The following is an 18,159-nucleotide window of genomic DNA, read 5'->3' as shown; positions in this document are numbered from 1 at the left end:
TGGTTTGGAAGCTATTAGAATAGTTGAAGTTGATGGTACGTTGGATTAGACTGGTGGCAGATGGAATAAAATGTAGGCAAAGCTGATAGGGTTTGTTGATGGCAGATGAAAGAGCTGATGGAAAAAAGTCACCATCAGTTATTCCTAGGATTTTGGTCTCAAAAATTGGATAGATGATGGTATGAGTAATGGAGATGTCATAGACTGGAGAGAAGTGTGATTTTTGATGGATTGGGGGGTAGGGCATAAACTATCTTGGGTATCTTAAATTTCATGTAACAGTACAGGGGAAGAGAGAGAAAGAGGACAGAGATAGGGAGGGAACGAGAACATAGGCAGATATATAAAGAAAATCTTTTTACATAGATGTATGTGTATACGTCTGTATATGTGTGTGTGTATAAAATCAGTATTTTATTGAACAGATACTATTTAAAACTTTGGGATTGAATGAAATTCCTGAAAGATTGTAGGTGGAGAAGAGCGGATGGCTGAGGAGCATGTCTTGGGGTACTCCAGCACATGTAGAGGTCTGACAGAGGAGAAGTGGGAACAACTAATGAGATAATAGGAGACCCAGGAAGTATGATGATTTAAAAGCCTAGACAAGGTCGGGCGCGGTGGCTCATGCCTGTAATCCCAGCACTTTGGGAGGCCAAGGCAGGTGGATCACGAGGTCAGGAGATCGAGACCATCCTGGCTAACATGGTGAAACCCCATCTCTACTAAAAATACAAAAAAAAAAAAAAATTAGCTGGGCGTGGTGGTGGGCGCCTGTAATCCCAGCTACTCGGGAGGCTGAGGCAGGAGAATGGCATGAACCTGGGAGGCGGAGCTTGCAGTGAGGGGGAATCGAGCCACTGTACTCCAGCCTGGGCAACAGAGCGAGACTCCGTCTCAAAAAAAAAAAAAAAAAAAGAAAAAGAAAGCCTAGACAAAAAATGTTTTAGAAAGGGAGTAGTTAACTGCTGTGAATTTCTGAGAGCTTGAACAAGGTTAAGACAGAACCAACGATAGAATTTGGCAACTCATAGATTTCTGGTGACCTTGGTAACATCTGTTTTGGTGGAGTATTGGTGGAAACCCATTGAGACTGGGTTGTGGAGAGAATATGAAGTAAGAAAATGGTTATAAGTAATGGCAGTTTATTCTTGGCAGTTTATGGTGAATACGCCACAAAACCAGCAGAAAAGTGGGAATCTTTGGTTCAGAGAGGATTCTATTGGACTGAACTCTGTTATTGTATACTTGTATGCTGATAGGAATGTTTATTTGTTCTAATATTCATTTAAAATATGACAGCATGTCTATACTTAAATTTAGCTATTAATACTATGCTTTCAAAACAACTATGCCTGTTGGATATAGAAACTGAGTTTTAAAGAATGGCATTCAAAATAATTAAATATGTGTACTAATTGAAAGCCTAAATAATAAAATTTAAGCTTGATCTTCCTGAAAATATTTTTCCAATTTTGTGAAAATTCCTCATGTTGTAAGCCTAGAGAGTTGTAGACTAAAAGCTGTGGACTATAGTTTTAATATAGGAGTGATGGGGCAAAGAGGATATCATGGAGGATCAGTCATACTTTTTTGGTAATGTGTTAAAATATACGTAACATAAAATTTTTGTTTTTAGCATTTTAAAGCATACAATTCGGTGGCATTAAGTACATTTACGGTGTTGTGCGACCATCCTCAGTATCTAGGTCCATAACTTTTCCATCACCCCAGATGGAAACCCCATATCCATTAAGCAGTCAGTTCCCATTCCCTGTCAGGCTTCTTTTGTGAGGCAAAGGTTGGAGGGGGAGACCAGTTACAGGCTTTTACAGCAGTGTGGGTAAAAGATACTGGTTGCTTGGATTAGGATGGTGACAAAAAAAGTTAAAATTATATACGCATGTATTTTCTTTTAATTTAACTTTTTACCCGGTTGGATGCCCTGTAAATTTGTAAAGCCAATGTAAGCTTATGTTTTCCTAGGTGTTCTTCAGATGATGCAGACGAGAATTGGGGCTTTACAGGGAGCTGTCGATAGGTACTGTTCTTAATTTTATAAATAAATGGAATGGGAATGTTTTTATCCGTTGATATTTTGAAAATGATTTTATTCTCACTCCTCTCTTTTCTTTTCCTTTAGGATAAAGGCAAAAATTGTTGAACCATACAATAAGATAGTTGCCCGTACTGCACAACTAGCAAGACTTCAGGTAGTTTCTTACTTTTATTTCTTTATACTTTATTATTCATTTTGTTTTCATAAGTGGACAAAATTTAAGAGTATGAGTTTGGAAGAAGTAAGAGAATGGGAACAGAAGGTAAGAGAAAAGGAGAAAAAAATACTAAAAAGCCTTATTAAGATGTCTAGCTCAAAAAATACAAATCTAAAGTGAATTCTTTTCGCTGTCATTGCAGTATATAATTGTTTATTAACTTATGTCTTCTTCAGTTTCTTTCATCAATGTTTTATAACTTTCAGTGTATAGATGCTTCACCTCCTTGGTTAAATTTATTTCTAACTTTTTTTTTTGTAGCTATTGTTAATGGGAAATGGGATTGTTTTTCTGATTATTTCTTTGGATAGTTCGTTGTTAGTGTATAGAAATGCTACTGATTTTTGTGTGTTAATTTCGTATCCTCTGACTTTACTGTATGCATTTATTCTAGCACTCTTTTGGTGGAGTCTTTAGGGTCCTTTATCTAGTTTTCTATCTAAAGGATCATGCTGTCTGCAGACAGGGACAATTTTACTTCCCTTCAGATTTGGATGCCTTTTATTTCTCACTTGCCTAATGGCTCTGGCCAGGACTTCCAGTGGCTATGTGGATGAATAGTACTGGTGAGAGTGTGCATCCTTGTCTTGTTCCTGATCTTAGAGGAAAAGCTTTCAACTTTTCACTGTTGATTATGGTGTTCGTTGTGGGATTGTCGTATATGGCCTCTATTGCATTGAGGTACATTCCTTCTATAGCAATTTTTTTGAGTTTTTAACATGATGTGTTGTTGAATTTTACCAAATGCCTTTTCTGCATCTATCAAAATGATCATACGGTTTTTGTCTTTCATTCTGTTAATGTGGTATATCATTTATTGATTTGCACATGTTGAACCATCCCTGCACCCCAAAGATAAATCTCACTTGATCATGGTGAATGATTCTTCTAATGTACTACTGAATTCGATTGGCTAGTATTTTGTTGAAGATTTTGCATCTGTGTTGATCGGGAATATTGACCTGTAATTTTCTTTTCCTGTAATGTCTTTGTCATTGACAGAAGGGTAATATTGGCCTAATAAAATGAGTTTGGAAATATTTTTCCATCTTTGATTTTTTGGGGAGAGTTTTAGAAGGATTGGTATTAGTTTTTCTTTAAATGTTTGGTAGAATTCAACAGTAAAGCCGTCAAGTCCTGGGCTTTTCTTTGTTAGGAGACTTTTTATTACTGATTTAATCTCTGTACTCACTATTGATCTGTTAAGATTTTGTTTCTTTACGATTCAATTTTGGTAAGTTGTGTATGTCTAGAAATGTATCAGTTTCTTCTAAGTTATCCAGTTTGTTGGCATATAATTGTTCATAGTAGTTTCTTATAATTCTTTATATTTTTGTAATATCAGTTGTAATGTTTTCTTTTTTTCATTTCTGGTTTTGAGACTTCTTTTTTTTCTTAGTCTAGCTAAAGTTTTACTGATTTTATTTATCTATTCAAAACACCAACTCTTATAGCAAGGCATGGTGACACGCCTGTAGTCCCGGATACTTGGGAGGCTGAGGCAGAAGAATTGCTTGAGCCTGGGAGGTGGAAGTTGTAGTGAGCCGAGATTGCACCATTGTACTGGAGCCTGGGCAACAGAGCGAGACCTTGTCTCAAAAAAAAAAAAAAAAAAAAAAAACCAAAACCCAAAACACAACTCTTGGTTTTATTAATCTTTATTGTTTTCCTAGTCTATATTTAATTTATTTCTGACCTGATCTTTATTATTTTCTTCCTTCTACTAACTTTGGGCTTTGTTTGTTCTTTTTCTAGTTCTCGAGGTTTAATATTAGGTTATTTATTTAAAATCTTTTTTGATGTAGACATTTATTGCTGTAAACTTTCTTCTTAGAACTGCTCTTGCTGCATCCCATAACTTTTGGTATGTTGTGTCATTTGTCTCAAGACATTTTAAAATTTCTCTTTTAATTTCTTTTTTGATCCATTGGTTGTTCATAAGCATGTTTTTTTTTTTTTTTTTGAGAATTTTTTTGGTGAATTTTTCGAAATCCATCCTTCATTGATTTCTAGTTTAATAGCATTGTGGTTGGAAAAGATATTTGATACGATCTCAGTCTTCTTAAGTTTGTTAGGCCTTATTTTCTGGTCTAACATCTATCCTGAAAAAAGTTCCATGTGCATTTGAGAAGAATGTGTATTCTGCTGCTGTTGGACGGAATGTTCTGTATTTGTCTGTTCGGTTTATTTGGTTTAGAGTGTAGTTAAGGTCTCTTGTTTTAGTATTGATTTGTTGGTTTTTTTCTTTTTTTCTTTTTTTTGAGATGGAGTCTCACTCTCTTGCCCAGGGTGGAGTGCAGTAGCCTAATCTCTGCTCACTGCAAACCTCCGCCTCCCAGGTTCAAGCCATTCTCCTGCCTCAGCCTCCCAAGTAGCTGGGATTACAGGTGCCCACCACCACGCCTGGCTAATTTTTGTATTTTTAGTAGAGATGGCGTTTCGCCTTGTTGGCCAGGCTGGTCTCGAACTCCTGACCTTGGGTGATCTGCCTGCCTTGGCCTCCCCATGTGCTAGGATTACAAGTGTGAGCCACTGCACCTAGCCTATTTTCTTTCAGCACTTTGAATAGATCATCCCTGTCTCTCCTGGCTTACAAGATTTCTACTGAGAAATCTGTTCATAGCCATCTTGGGATTCCTTTGTATGTGATATGCTTCTTTTCTCTTGCTGCTTTCAAGATCCTCTCTGTTTTTGATTTTTGACAATTTGATTGTAATATATCTTGGGGTAGTCTTGTTTACATTGAACCTGATTGGAGATCATTGAGTTTCCTATACCTGGGTATTTTTTACTTTCCACAGATTTGGGGAATTTTTGTTACTATTTTTTAAAATAAACTTTCTTCTCTCTCTGCTCCTTCTGGGACACCCATAATATATAAATTGGTTTGCTTGATGGCATCCCATAATTCTCAAAGGCTTTCTTTACTCTTTTTCTTTTTTCTTTTTGTTCCTCTGACTGGATCATTTCAAATAACCCCTTTTCAAGCACACTGATTCTTTTATGTGATTGAGTCTACTGTTGAAGCTCTCTTTGGAATTTTTTTAGTTCAGTCATTGTGTTCTTTAGCTCCAGAATTTCAGTTTGGTTCATTTTTATGGTTTCTGTTTCTTTGTTGAACTTCTCATTTTGTTTGTTTAGTTCTCCTGATTTTGTGTACTTGTCTAGTTGTATTCTCTTGTAGTTCATGGAGTTTTTAAATGATGATTATTTTGAATTATTTGTCAGGCAGCTCATAAACCTCAGTTTCTTTAATGTTTGTTCCTTTTGTGGTATTATGTTTCCCTGATTGTGATTCTTGTTGCCTTGTATTGGTGCCTGCACATTTGAAGAAGTAGGAACTTACTCCACTCTTTGCAGACTGGCTTTGGCTGGGAAAGTTCTTCACCAGTTAGCCTGACCAGAGATCCTAGGCAGGCTTTCTGGTGTGGTCTGTGGGCAGGCTTACTGCTGGTGTCTTCAGGCAGGCTGTTGTGGTACCTAGGTTAGCAGGTGCGCAGGTCTGGTGCTTGGGTCCATGAGGTTTGGTCTGCAGACTATATTTACTGGGGCAAATGTGGGTCATGAGTTTGCTGGAGCAGACTTAGATCCAGGGTTCACAGTGCCAAGCTGGCCCCTTGTGGAGTGGACATGTTGTCTGTTAGGGGCCTAGTCCACAAGAGCTGGTCTGAAGCCTGGTCCCTTGGGAGCTGACCTGGCACTTGGACCGGCCTTGAGCTTGAATCTGCAGGAGCCAAGCAGTTGCTGGCACCTGGGACCTTGGGGATGGGTCTGGAGCCTGAGTCCACAATGCCTGGCTTTCACTGGCACCTGGGACCATGGGGGTGGGCCTGGAGCCTGTGAGTCAGGCCTGGTCCTGGGTTTACCAGGGTTAGCCTGGAGCTTGGGTTTGCAAGGGTGGTCCTGGAACCTTGGTCTGCTGAAGTAAGCCTGGACTCTGGGTTCACTGAAGGCTGCGGTCTGTGGGTGCTTGCTTTGTGCCTAGAGCCATGAGGGTCTTCCTAGAGGCTGGGTGAGTGAGTGCTGTCCTGGAGGCTGGGTCTGCAAAGGCTTGCCTGGAGACTGGGCCAGTGAGGCAGATGTGAGTCTTCTGGTCTTGTGGGCTGGCCTAGCACTGGGTTCTGCTGTGATGAGCCTGGACCCTGGGTTTGCCAGAGGAGGCCAGGTTCTGCTGGGATGGACCTGGACCCTGGGTCTGCCAGAGGAGCCTGGACTTTGTGTCTGTTGGAGTGTGGGGCCACAGGGGGTGACTTGGAAAGTGGACCCGTAGGGCAGGCTTGGAGCCTGTGTCCTTGTGTGCTGGCCTGGTGTCTGAGGCCACAGGTGCCAACCTGATGCTGGGGCAGACCTGGTGTTTGGGGCCACGTGGTCTGGTCTAGAGCATGAGGCTTCAGGGGCTGGCCTGGTGCTGGAAGTCTGTGTGCTAACCTGGCACTAGGGCTAGCCTAACATCTTGGGTTATGCAAGGTTGCCTGGTGCTGGGTTGGGCCTGGAGCCTGAGTTGGGATTAGCCTGAAGCTGAGGGCTGATCTGGGGCCTGGGGTCACTGGGACCAGCCTGGTAGTGGAGTGGGCCAGGAGGTGTAGTCTGAAAGTACTGGCCTGGAGTCGGGCGGGGGCAGCCTGCCCAACACGATTTTAATGGGGCAGGCCTAGTGTTGGGGCTGAGGCAAAGTCCAGTGCTCAATTCCTTCTCTTTTCTCTACTCAACGAGCATCTGTCTCCTTGCTAGCTGGCTGGTGTTGGGGAACGCAGGTAATGTGACACTGTCTTTCCTACTCTCTTCAATGTGCCTCTTTTTATTTCTGTGCTATACTGAGGTGCTGTAATGTCTTACCTGGTTTCTTTTGTGAAGTTGTTTTTGTGTATGGATAGTGGTTCAAATTAATGTGTCTGCAAGCTGGAGTCCTGGAAAGTCTTCCTCTGCCATCTTACTAATGTCACTCATAAACATATCACATTGATTTTTGTAACTAAAAATTATGCTTCAATACCCTGTTTTTTGGAAAGTATTATTCTTTTTCAGATTCATCTGTATTGCTTTTTCTTTTTTTTTTTTTTTTTTGAGACAGAGTTGTGCTCTGTTGCCTAAGCTGGAGTGCGGTGGAGCGATCTTGGCTCACTGCAGCCTCCGCCTCCCAGGTTCAAGGATTCTCCTGCCTTAGCTTCCCAAGTAGCTGGGATTATAGCACTCGCCACCACATTCGGCTATTTTTTTGTTGTTGTGTTTTTAGTAGAGACAGAGTTCACCATGTTGGCCAAGCTGGTCTCGAACTCCTGACCTCAAGTGATCCACTTGCCTCGGCCTCCCACAGTGCTGGGATTACAGGCATGAGCCACCATGCCTGGCCTTGTTTGTTGTTTTGTTTCATTTTTATTGCTGTAGAATATGTCATTATATGAATATTCTGCTTATGGACTTTGGATTGTTTCCAGATTGGGACCATTATGAATAATATGGCTGTGAAAACTTTTTTACAAATATATGTTGGCTCATGCTAATACCCCTTTGTGTAAGTTATATCCTGGGAATGAGATTTCTGGGTTATAGGAGTTCTGATTTTCAACTTTATTAGATAATGCCAAACTATTTTACCAAATGGTTATACCACATATGCTATCAGTATATGAGAGTTCCTTTTAGTTTGTATCCTTGCCAACACTTAGTGTTGTCAGACTTGTTAGTTTTTGCTAATATTTTAGGTGTGTGGTGGTATCTCGTTGTGGTTTTGTTTTTCTAGGAACTAATTACTAAGGAGATTGAACCTCTTGTAAGTCACTTGTTACGTGCGTTTCAGATATTCCTCTGCCTACCCATTTTTTTCTCCTTCTTGCTCTTGTGTGTTGTTGGAGAGAAGTTAAATTTATCCCATTTTTCTTTTATGGTTCTCTTTTGTGAAAAATTCTCACAAGATAACTTTCTCTACCCTGAAGTTATGAAGATATTATATATTGCCTTCAAAAACATGTGTTGTTTTGCCTCATATGTTTAAATCTATAATCTACCTGGAATTGCTTGTAAATTTACTAATCTTTTTAATTAAGTATCTAATCTGCTGTTAATCCCATCCTGTGTGTTTTTATAGTTTTTTTTCTTGTTTTTTTTTTTTTTTGAGATGGAGTCTCACTCTGTTGCCCAGGCTGGAGTGCAGTGGCATGATCTCGGCTCACTGCAACCCCGCCTCCTGGGTTCAAGTGATTCTTCTGCCTCAATCTCCTGAGTAGCTGGGAGTACAGGCGCCTGCCACCACGCCCAGCTAATTTTTGTATTTTTAGTAGAGACGGGGTTTCAACATATTGGCCAGGCTGGTCTTGAACTCCTGACCTCGTGATCCGCCCGCCTCAGCCTCCCAAAGTGTTGGGATTACAGGTGTGAGCCACCATGCCTGGCCTATAGTTTTCATCTCTAGTTTATATTTGTGTCTTTTTATATCTTCTCTTTCTGTTATGACATTTATATTTCAATTTCATTTATATACATACACACACACACACACACACATAAATATATAGATATATATATATTTTTTTGAGACACGGTCTCACTCTGTTGCCCAGGCTGGAGTGCAGTGGCACCATCTCAACCCACTGCAATCTCCGCCTCCCAGGCCCAAGCTATCCTCCCACCTCAGCCTCCTGAGCAGCTGAGACTATAGGCACGCACCACCACACCCAGCCAATTTTTGTATTTTCTGTAGAGACCGGGTTCTGTCACGCTGCTCAGGCTGGTCTCGAACTCCTGAGGTCAAGCATTCCACCTGTGTTGGCCTCCCAAAGTGCTGGAATTACAAGTATGAGCCACTGTGTCCGGCTGACACTTATGTTTTCATTTACCTTCTTGAACGTATACATGCTTATAATTTTTTTTTTTTTTTTCGAGACAGAGTCCCGCTCTGTCGCCCAGGCTGGGGTGCAGTGGCACGATCTTGGCTCACTGCAACCTCCGCCTCCCGGGTTCAAGTGATTCTCCTGCCTAAGCCTCCTGGGTAGCTGGGATTACAGGCACATGCCACAACACCTGGCTAATTTTTGTATTTTGAGTAGAGATGGGGTTTTACCATGTTGGCCAGGCTGGTCTTGAACTCTTGACCTCAGGTGATCCGCCTGCCTCAGCCTCCCAAAGTGCTGGGTTATAGGCATGAGCCACTGCGCCTGGCCTGTGAAATATATTTTAACATTTAATTCTTTATTATTTCTAGGTTTGTTTTTGTTGATTACTTTTCTTCTTGTTTCTTGTTTTGGGTTTTATGTGTTTTGCTTCTTTACATACCTGATAATTTTTTATTGGATATTAGAAATGTGTATTTTATGTTTAGGATTCCTAGATTATTTAAAATTTCTTTTAAATAATGTTGGACTTTTTTCTGGTTCACGCTTAAGTTACTTGGAATCAGTTTGATCTTTTTTTAATTTAATTTTTATTTTTATTTATTTATTTGTTTTTTGAGACAGGGCCTCGCCCTGTCACTTGGGCTGGAGTATTGTGGGGCAGTCTTGACTCACTGTAACCTCCAAGTGCTGGGCTCAAGCAATCCTCCTGCCCCAGCCTCCCAAGTAGCTGGGACTAAAGGCACACACTACCATGCCCAGCTAATTTTTTTTTTTAATTTATTGTAGAGATGGGAGTCTCACCATGTTGCCTAGGCTGGTCTCAAACTCCTGGCCTCAAGTGATACTCCTACTTGGCCTCCCAAAATGCTGGGATTACAGGCATGAGCCACTATTAATGTTTTTGAGATTTAGTTTTAAATCTTTGTTAGTACAGGTCCAGAACAGCCTTTAGCCTAGGGCTAGTTTAGCCCTGTTTACTATTAGGTCTTTCTGCTGTTGTTTCAGTGTTTCTTTTTCTGTGCTTCCTCTCACACATGCACAGATTGGTACTCAGAAGACTGGAAGCTATTTTTCTGCTATCTCCACAACCTCTCTTTTTGCAGCTTCTTTTTCTCCAATTCTCTGCCCACAAACACTAGCTTTTTTGGCTTTCTTGAAGTGTAATCTCTGCTTCCCAACTTCACAGAGTCTGTCATGCTGTTTCCCTTCCCTTTCCTTTGCTGTGGCATGAAAATTGTCTCCCAGTGGTAATCTGAGACAATTGTTAAGCTCATTTTGTTGTTTCTCTCAACGATCACAGACCTGTTTTTTCTGTTATCCAATTATTGTCCAATTATTCATTCCTGTTGTCCTAAAATTATTTCGTGTATTTTGTTCAATTTTCTAGTTGTTTAAAATGGAAAGGTAAGTCTGACCCTATTCCATCATTGTTAGAAGTCACACTCATTATTAAAAATTGAGTTATAAGTTATGTACCATAAAATAATCACTTTAACATGAACAGTTTAGGGGTTTTTACTATATTCACAAGATTGCATCTTGTGAATATAATATCTAATTATACTATAATATTATCTAATGCCAGAATATTTTCATTACCCAAAAAAGAAACTCTATGCCCATTAGCAGTTACTCCCTCTATCCACTTCCCTACGCCAAGCTCTCAATTAATCTGCACTAATTTGCAGTCTTCCTTTTTGGATTTCCCTATTAGGACATTTTATGGAAATGGATCATTCATTATGTAGTATTTGGCTTCTTAATGTAATGTTTTGAAGGTTCATCCATATTGTAGCATATGTCAGTACAGTAAGTTCTTACTTAATGTCATTGATAGGTTCTTGGAAACTGCAACTTTAGGTAAAGGAACATGCAGCAGGTCCTTGAATAACACGTCATTTCATTGTAACACTGAGGAGGAAAAAACTGGGTTTTATTATACGTTGCTTTGTTATTGTTGTTTTTTGAGACAGGGTCTTGCTCTGTCATCCAGGCTGGAGTGCAGCCTCTTGAGTAGCTGAGACAACAGGCATGCACCACCATGCCTAGCTAATTTTTTTTTTTAATTTTAATTTTTTTTAGACAGTGTCTCTCACTATGTTGCCCAGGCTGGTCTCAAACTTCTGGACTCAAGTGATCCATCTTCCTCAGCCTCCAAAGTGCTGGGATTACAGGAGTGAGCTACCTGGTCCATTATTTTCACTTAAAGTCAAAAGAACCAGTTGATGATGTTTAATGAGGACTTAGGACTTCTTTACTTTTTATGGTCAAATAATATATCATTTTATGAATATATCACATTTTGTTTATCCACTCAATTTGTTTATCCTTTCATTAGTTGATGAATATTTAGGTTGTTTCTACTTTTTAACTATTCTGAATAGACTGCTAAGAACAAATGTTGCATAAATAATATTTATGTGTGCTTTTTTTTTTTTTTTTCAATTCTTGGGTATATACCTGAGAGCATATTATGCTAGGTCATATGCTAACTCTATGTTTAACATTTTGAGGAATGCCAAACTATTTCCAAGGCAACTGGACTGTTTTCCATTGTTACCAACAATGTATGAAGATTCTAATTTCTGTACTTTTTTTTAAATATTGCCATCTTATTGAAGTGGCATGGTTGTCTTGAGTAAATACCCGAGATTTGTTGTCTTACAGCCACACAAAACTGGGACGCAGTCACACAAATAGTGATGTCAGAGTGGAAGTTTAAGGTGAAAGAAAGAGAAGAGCTGTCTCTGCTGCAGAGAGAGGGGTCCTGGAGAAGTGGGTTGCCGCTTTTATGGTGAAATGCAGTGAGTTTTATAGATGAGCTTGAGGAGGCAGTGTCTGATTTACATAGGGCATGAAAGATTGGTCAAACCAGGTGTGCTATTTGCCTAAGGTGCAAAAAACTAGTTAGGGCTAGGTGTGCCACTTGCATAGCATGTGAAAAAGCTGGCCACCCCGCCCTAATCTTTTATTATGCAGATGGGTTCTCTGGCTGGCTGGTGCCGTGTTGCCTGCTTCTTTACTGTACATGTGGTGACAAAGAAAAGCAAAGATGGACCCTCCATGTTGAACATACCTGGCTTCCAGGTAGCCCTTTTCTATTGACACAGCTGCTGGCATTCACCTGTTCAGTTTCCAGCTTGCTTATCTATGTCTGCAGCTCAATTTTTCAGGCTGCTCTTTGTTAGAAAAGAAATTATTTGGGAGCTGCCTTTTGTTAAAAGGGAAATTCTGCCAAGGACTCTGTTGCCCTTATTATCTGCCTAAATAATTTCTGTCTCCCGTATCATTATTGGGTATGAAGTAGTAGCTCATTGTCATTTTGATTTGCATTTTCCTGATGGCTAATGATATTGAGCATCTTCTGTGGTGCCTTTTGGCCATTTATCTATCTTCCTTGGAGACATGTCTATTCAAGTAATCCTTTGCTCTTTTTTTTCTTTCTTTCTTTCTTTTTTTTTATTATACTTTTAAGTTCTGGGATACATTTGCAGAACGTGCAGGTTTGTTACATACGTATACATGTGCCATGGTGGTTTACTGCATCCATCAACCCATTGTCTACATTAGATATTTCTCCTAATGCTATCTCTCTCCCTTGGCCCCACCCCCTGACAGGCCCCAGTGTGTGATGTTCCCCTCCCTGTGTCCATGTATTCTCATTGTTCAACTCCTACTGATGAGTGAGAATATGCAGTGTTTGGTTTTCTCTTCCTGTATTAGTTTGCTGAAAATGATGGTTTCCAGCTTCATCCTTGTTCCTGCAAAGGGCATGAGCTCATTCTTTTTTATGGCTGGATAGTATTCTGTGGTTTATATGTGCCACATTTTCTTTATCCAGTCTAACGTTGATGGACATCTGGGTTGGTTCCAAGTCTTTGCCATTGTGAACAGTGCTACAGTAAACATACGTGTGCATGTGTCTTTATAGTTGAATGATTTATAATCCTTTGGGTATAGAATGATTTATAATCCTTTGGGTATATACCCAGTAATGGGATTGCTGGTCAAATGGTATTTCTAGTTCTAGATTCTTGAGAAATAGCCTCACAAAGGCTAAACTAATTTACACTCCCACCAACAGTGTAAGGTGTATAAGGAAGGGGTCCAGTTTCAGTTTTCTGCATACAGCTAGCCAGTTTTCCCAGCACCATTTATTAATGGTTGTTTTTGTCTGGTTTATTGAAGATCAGTTGGTTGTAGATATGTGGTGTTATTTCTGAGGCCTGTTCCATTGGTCTGTATTTCTGTTCCATTGGTCTATGTATCTGTTTTGGTACCAGTACCATGCTGTTTTGGTTACTGTAGCCTTGCTGTATAGTTTGAAGTCAGGCAGTGTGATGCCTCTAGCTTTGTTGTTTTGCTTAGGATTGCCTTGGCTATATGGGCTCTTTTTTGGTTCCATACGAAATTTAAAGTAGTTTTTTCTAATTCTGTGAAGAATGTCAATGGTAGCTTGATGGGAATAGTATTGAATATATAAATTACTTTGGGCAGTATGGCCATTTTCACGATACTGATTCTTCCTATCCATGAGCATGGAATGTTTTTCCATTTGTTCGTGTCCTGTCTTATTTTCTTGAGCAGTGGTTTGTAGTTCTCCTTGAAGAGGTCCTTCACATCTCTTGTAAGTTGTATTCCTAGGTATTTTATTCTCTTTGTAGCAATTGCGAGTGGGAGATTGCTCATGATTTGGCTCTCTGTTATTGGTGTATAGGAATGCTTGTGATTTTTGCACATTGATTTTGTATACTGAGACTTCACTGAAGTTGCTTATCAGCTTAAGGAGTTTTTGAGCTGAGACGATGGAGTTTTCTATATATACAATCATGTCATCTGCAAACAGATAATTTGATTTCCTCTCTTCCTATTTGAATATACTTTATTTCTTTCTCTTGCCTCATTGCCCTGGCCAGAACTTCCAATAATATGTTGAATAGGAGTGGTGAGAAAGGGCATCCTTGACTTGTGCTGGTTTTCAAAGGGAATGCTTCCAGCTTTTGCCCATTCAGTATGCTATTGGCTATGGGTTTGTCATAAATAGCTCTCATTATTTTGAGATATGTTCCATCAATAATACCTAGTTTATTGAGTGTTTTTTAGCATGAAGGGCTGTTGAATTTTGTTGAAGGCCTTTTCTGCATCTATTGAGATAATCATGTGGTTTTTGTCATTGGTTCTGTTTATGTGATGGATTATGTTTATTGATTTGCATATGTTGAACCAGCCTTGCATCCCAGGGATTAAGCCGAGTTGATTGTGGTGGATAAGCTTTTTAATGTGCTGCTGGATTCAGTTTGCCAGTATTTTATTGAGGATTCTCATATTGATGTTCATCAGGGATATTGGCCTGAAATTTTTTTGTTGTGTCTCTGCCAGATTTTGGTATCAGGGTGATGCTGACCTCATAAAATGAGTTAGGGAGGAGTCTCTCTTTTTCTATCGTTTGGAATAGTTTTAGAAGGAATGGTACCAGCTCCTCTTTTTAACACCTCTGGTAGAATTCAGCTGTTGATCTATCTGGTCCTGGGCTTTTTTTGGTTAGTAGGCTATTAGTGCCTCAATTTCAGAACTTGTTATTGGTCTATTCAGGGATTCAACTTCTATCTGGTTTAGTCTTGGGAGGGTGTATATGTCCGGGAATGCATCCATTTCTTCTAGATTTTCTAGTTTATTTGCATAGAGGTGTTTATAGTATTCTCTGATGGTAGTTTGTATTTCTGTGGGATCAGTGGTGATACCCCCTTTATCATTTTTGATTGTGTCTATTTGATTCTTCTCTTTTCTTCTGTATTAGTCTGGCTAGTGGTCTATTTTGTTAGTCTTTTCAAAAAACTAGCTCCTGGATTCACTGATTTTTTTTTTTTGGAAGGGTTTTTCATGTCTCTATCTTGTTCAGTTCTGCTCTGATCTTAGTCATTTCTTGTCTTCTGCTAGATTTTGAATTTGTTTGCTCTTGCTTCTCTAGTTCTTTAATTGTGATGTTAGGGTGTCGATTTTAGATCTTTCCCACTTTCTCCTGTGGGCATTTAGTGCTATAAATTTCCCTCTAAACACTGCGTTAGCTGTGTCCCAGAGATTCTGGTATGTTGTGTCTTTGTTCTCATTGGTTTCAAAGAACTTATTTATTTCTGCCTTAATTTTGTTATTTGCCCAGTAGTCATTCAGGATCAGGTTGTTCAGTTTCCATATAGTTGTGCGGTTTTGAGTGAATTTCTTAATCCTGAATTTTAGTTTGGTTGCACTGTGGTCTGAGAGACTGTTTGTTATGATTTCCTTTTACATTTGCTGAGGGATGTTTTACTTCCAATTATGTGGTCAATTTTAGAATAAGTGCTGTGTGGTACTGAGAAGAATGTATGTTCTGTTGATTTGGGGTGGAGAGTTCTGTAGATGTCTGTTAGGTCTGCTTGGTCCAGAGCTGAGTTCAAGTCCTGAATATCCTTGTTAATTTTCTGTCTCATTGATCTAATATTGACATTGGGGTGTTACTGTCTGGGAGTCTAAATCTCTTTGTAGGTCTCTAAGAACTTGGTTATGAATCTGGGTGGTCCTGTATTGGGTGCATATATATTTAGGATAGTTAGCTCTCTCATTGATCCCTTTACCATCATGTAATGCGCTTCTTTGTGTTTTTTGATCTTTGTTGGTTTAAAGTCTAAACAGAGACTAGGATTGCAACCCCCACTTTTTTTTTGCTTTCCATTTGCTTGGTAAATATTCATCCATCCCTTTATTTTGAGCCTGTGTGTGTCTTTACACATGAGATGGGTCTCCTGAATTCATCACATGAATGGGTCTTAACTCTTTATCCAATTTGCCAGTCTGTGCCTTTTAATTGGAGCATTTAACCCATTTAGATTTAAGATTAATATTGTTATGTGTAAATTTTATCCTGTCATTATGATGCTAGCTTGTTACTTTGCTCATCAGTTGATGCAGATTCTTCATAGTGTTGATGGTCTTTAACTTTTGGTTTGTTTTTGCAGTGGCTGGTACCGGTTTTTCCTTTTGATATTTAGTGCTTCCTTCAGGAGCTCTTGTAAGGCAAGCCTGGTGGTGATAAAATCTCTCAGCATCTGCTTGTCTGTAAAGAATTTTATTTCTACTTTGCTTATGATGCTTAGTTTGGCTGGGTATGAAATTCTGCATTGAAAATTCTTTTCTTTAAGAATGTTAAGTATTGGCTCCTACTCTCTTCTGGCTTGTAGGGTTTCTACAGAGAGATCTGCTGTTAGTCTGATGGGCTTCCCTTTGTGGGTAACCTGACCTTTCTCTCGGGCTGCCCTTAACATTTTTTCCTTCATTTCAACCTTGGCAAATCTGATGATTATGTGTTTTGGGGTTGTTCTTCTTGAGGAGTATCTTAGTGGTGTTCTCTGTGTTTCCTGAATTTGAATGTTGGCCTGTCTTGCTAGGTTGGGGAAGTTCTCCTGGATAATATCTTGAAGTGTGTTTTGCAACTTGGTTCCATTCTCCCCGTCACTTCTAGGTACAGCAATCAAATGTAGGTTTGGTCTTTTCACATAGTCCCATATTTCTTGGAGGCTTTGTTTGTTCTTTTTCATTCTTTTTTCTCTGATCTTTTCTTCACGCTTTATTTCATTAAGTTGATTGTCAGTCTCTGATATCCTTTCTTCTGCTTGATCTATTCGGCTGTTGATACTTGTGTATGCTTCACGAAGTTCTCCTGCTGTGTTTTTCAGCTCAATCAGGTCATTTATGTTCTTCTCTAAACTGGTTATTCTAGTTAGCAATTCCTCTAACCTTTTTTTCAAGGTTCTTAGCTTCCTTGCATTGGGTTAGAACATGCTCCTTTGGCGAGGGGTTTATTATTACCCTCCTTCTGAAGTCTCCTTCTGTCAGTTTGTCAAACTCATTCTCCATCCACTTTTGTTCCCTTGCTGGTAATGCGTTGTGATCCTTTGGAGGAGAAGAGGCGTTCTGGTTTTTGGAATTTTCAGCCTTTTTGCACTGGTTTTTCCTCATCTTCGTGGATTTATCTACCTTTTGGTCTTTGCTGTTGGTGACCTTTGGATGGAGTTTTTGCATGGTCATCCTTTTTGTTGATGTTGATGCTATTGCTTTCAGTTTGTCAGTTTTTCTTCTAACAGTCAGGCCCCTCTGCTGCAGGTCTGCTGGAGTTTGCTGCGGGTCCACTCCAGACCCTGTTTCCTTGGGTATCACCAGTGGAGGCTGCAGAACAGCAAAGACTGACTAGAAAAAAATCACCGTGAGACTAGTGTTAAGCATGAGAACTAGGATTAAATAAAGGTTATAAAGAATAGTATGTAATGACTATATGTTTTGGCAAAGAAATATAATTCAGCTGTAAAAAACAGTGGGAAGATCATATGCAAAAAATTTTAAAAACTATTTTCTGCCATCATACTTTTGACTGTAGTGTTGGTCTTGTTGATCAGGTATTTTCTGTGTATTGTGCAGCAAAGCAAATGAATAATTATACATTATTCTAATTTCATTATCTTCTGTATTCTTGAGAGCTAGGAATCTTAATGTAGAAGAAATTATATACTATTTATATTTATATAGATGTAAGAAGGCTAAATCCTGTACTTCTGATTTTTAATTAGAAATATCAGTATGAACTTGAGATACTTTAATGTTATTTAAAAATAGTATATACCTTATATTTGTGTGTATATATATATTTGTACATATGTATATGTATGTTAATCTGAGAATGTTTTATGTGTATTGTGGCATAAATCAAATGAATATTTATGTGATATTTTAATGCTGACATTTCCTAGCTATGTCTGTGGAAAAGTCCCAGAAATGAACAAACCTAGTTCCGTGAATGTGGCCTTGAAATGCTGTCTTCCGGCACAGTGGCCCATTCCTATAATCCCAGCACTTTGGGAGGCCAAGGCAGGTGGATCACTTGAGATCAGGAGTTCGAGATCAGCCTGGCCAACATGGTAAAACCCCATCTCTACTAAAAATGCAAAAATTAGTGAGGCATGGTGGCGGGTGCCTGTAATCCAGCTACTCAGGAGGCTGAGGCAGGAAAATTGCTTGAACCCTGGAGG

The 18,159-nt window shown here is 39.4% G+C and overlaps 1 protein-coding gene across 8 annotated transcripts in view; it reads left to right on the top strand.

The window, feature by feature from the left end:
- The window catches only part of COG5 (component of oligomeric golgi complex 5), a 373,684-nt gene that overhangs the window by 12,665 nt on the left and 342,860 nt on the right, over positions 1-18,159 (top strand). For 7 of the 8 annotated variants that reach the window (XM_055283616.1, XM_055283612.1, XM_055283613.1 and 4 more), the window contains exons 4-5: positions 1,987-2,041; positions 2,144-2,213. The exons of the other annotated variant lie outside the window; for it this stretch is intronic. In XM_055283616.1, coding sequence (XP_055139591.1) covers positions 1,987-2,041; positions 2,144-2,213 — 125 coding nt within the window. The remainder of the gene's footprint in view (positions 1-1,986; positions 2,042-2,143; positions 2,214-18,159) is intronic. 8 annotated transcript variants of the gene reach the window in all.

Source organism: Symphalangus syndactylus, chromosome 6 (assembly GCF_028878055.3).
Source record: "Symphalangus syndactylus isolate Jambi chromosome 6, NHGRI_mSymSyn1-v2.1_pri, whole genome shotgun sequence".
Lineage (NCBI taxonomy): Eukaryota > Metazoa > Chordata > Mammalia > Primates > Hylobatidae > Symphalangus > Symphalangus syndactylus.
The sequence above is the reverse complement of the archived record's forward strand: the minus strand, read 5'-3'. Positions and strand labels throughout refer to the sequence as shown.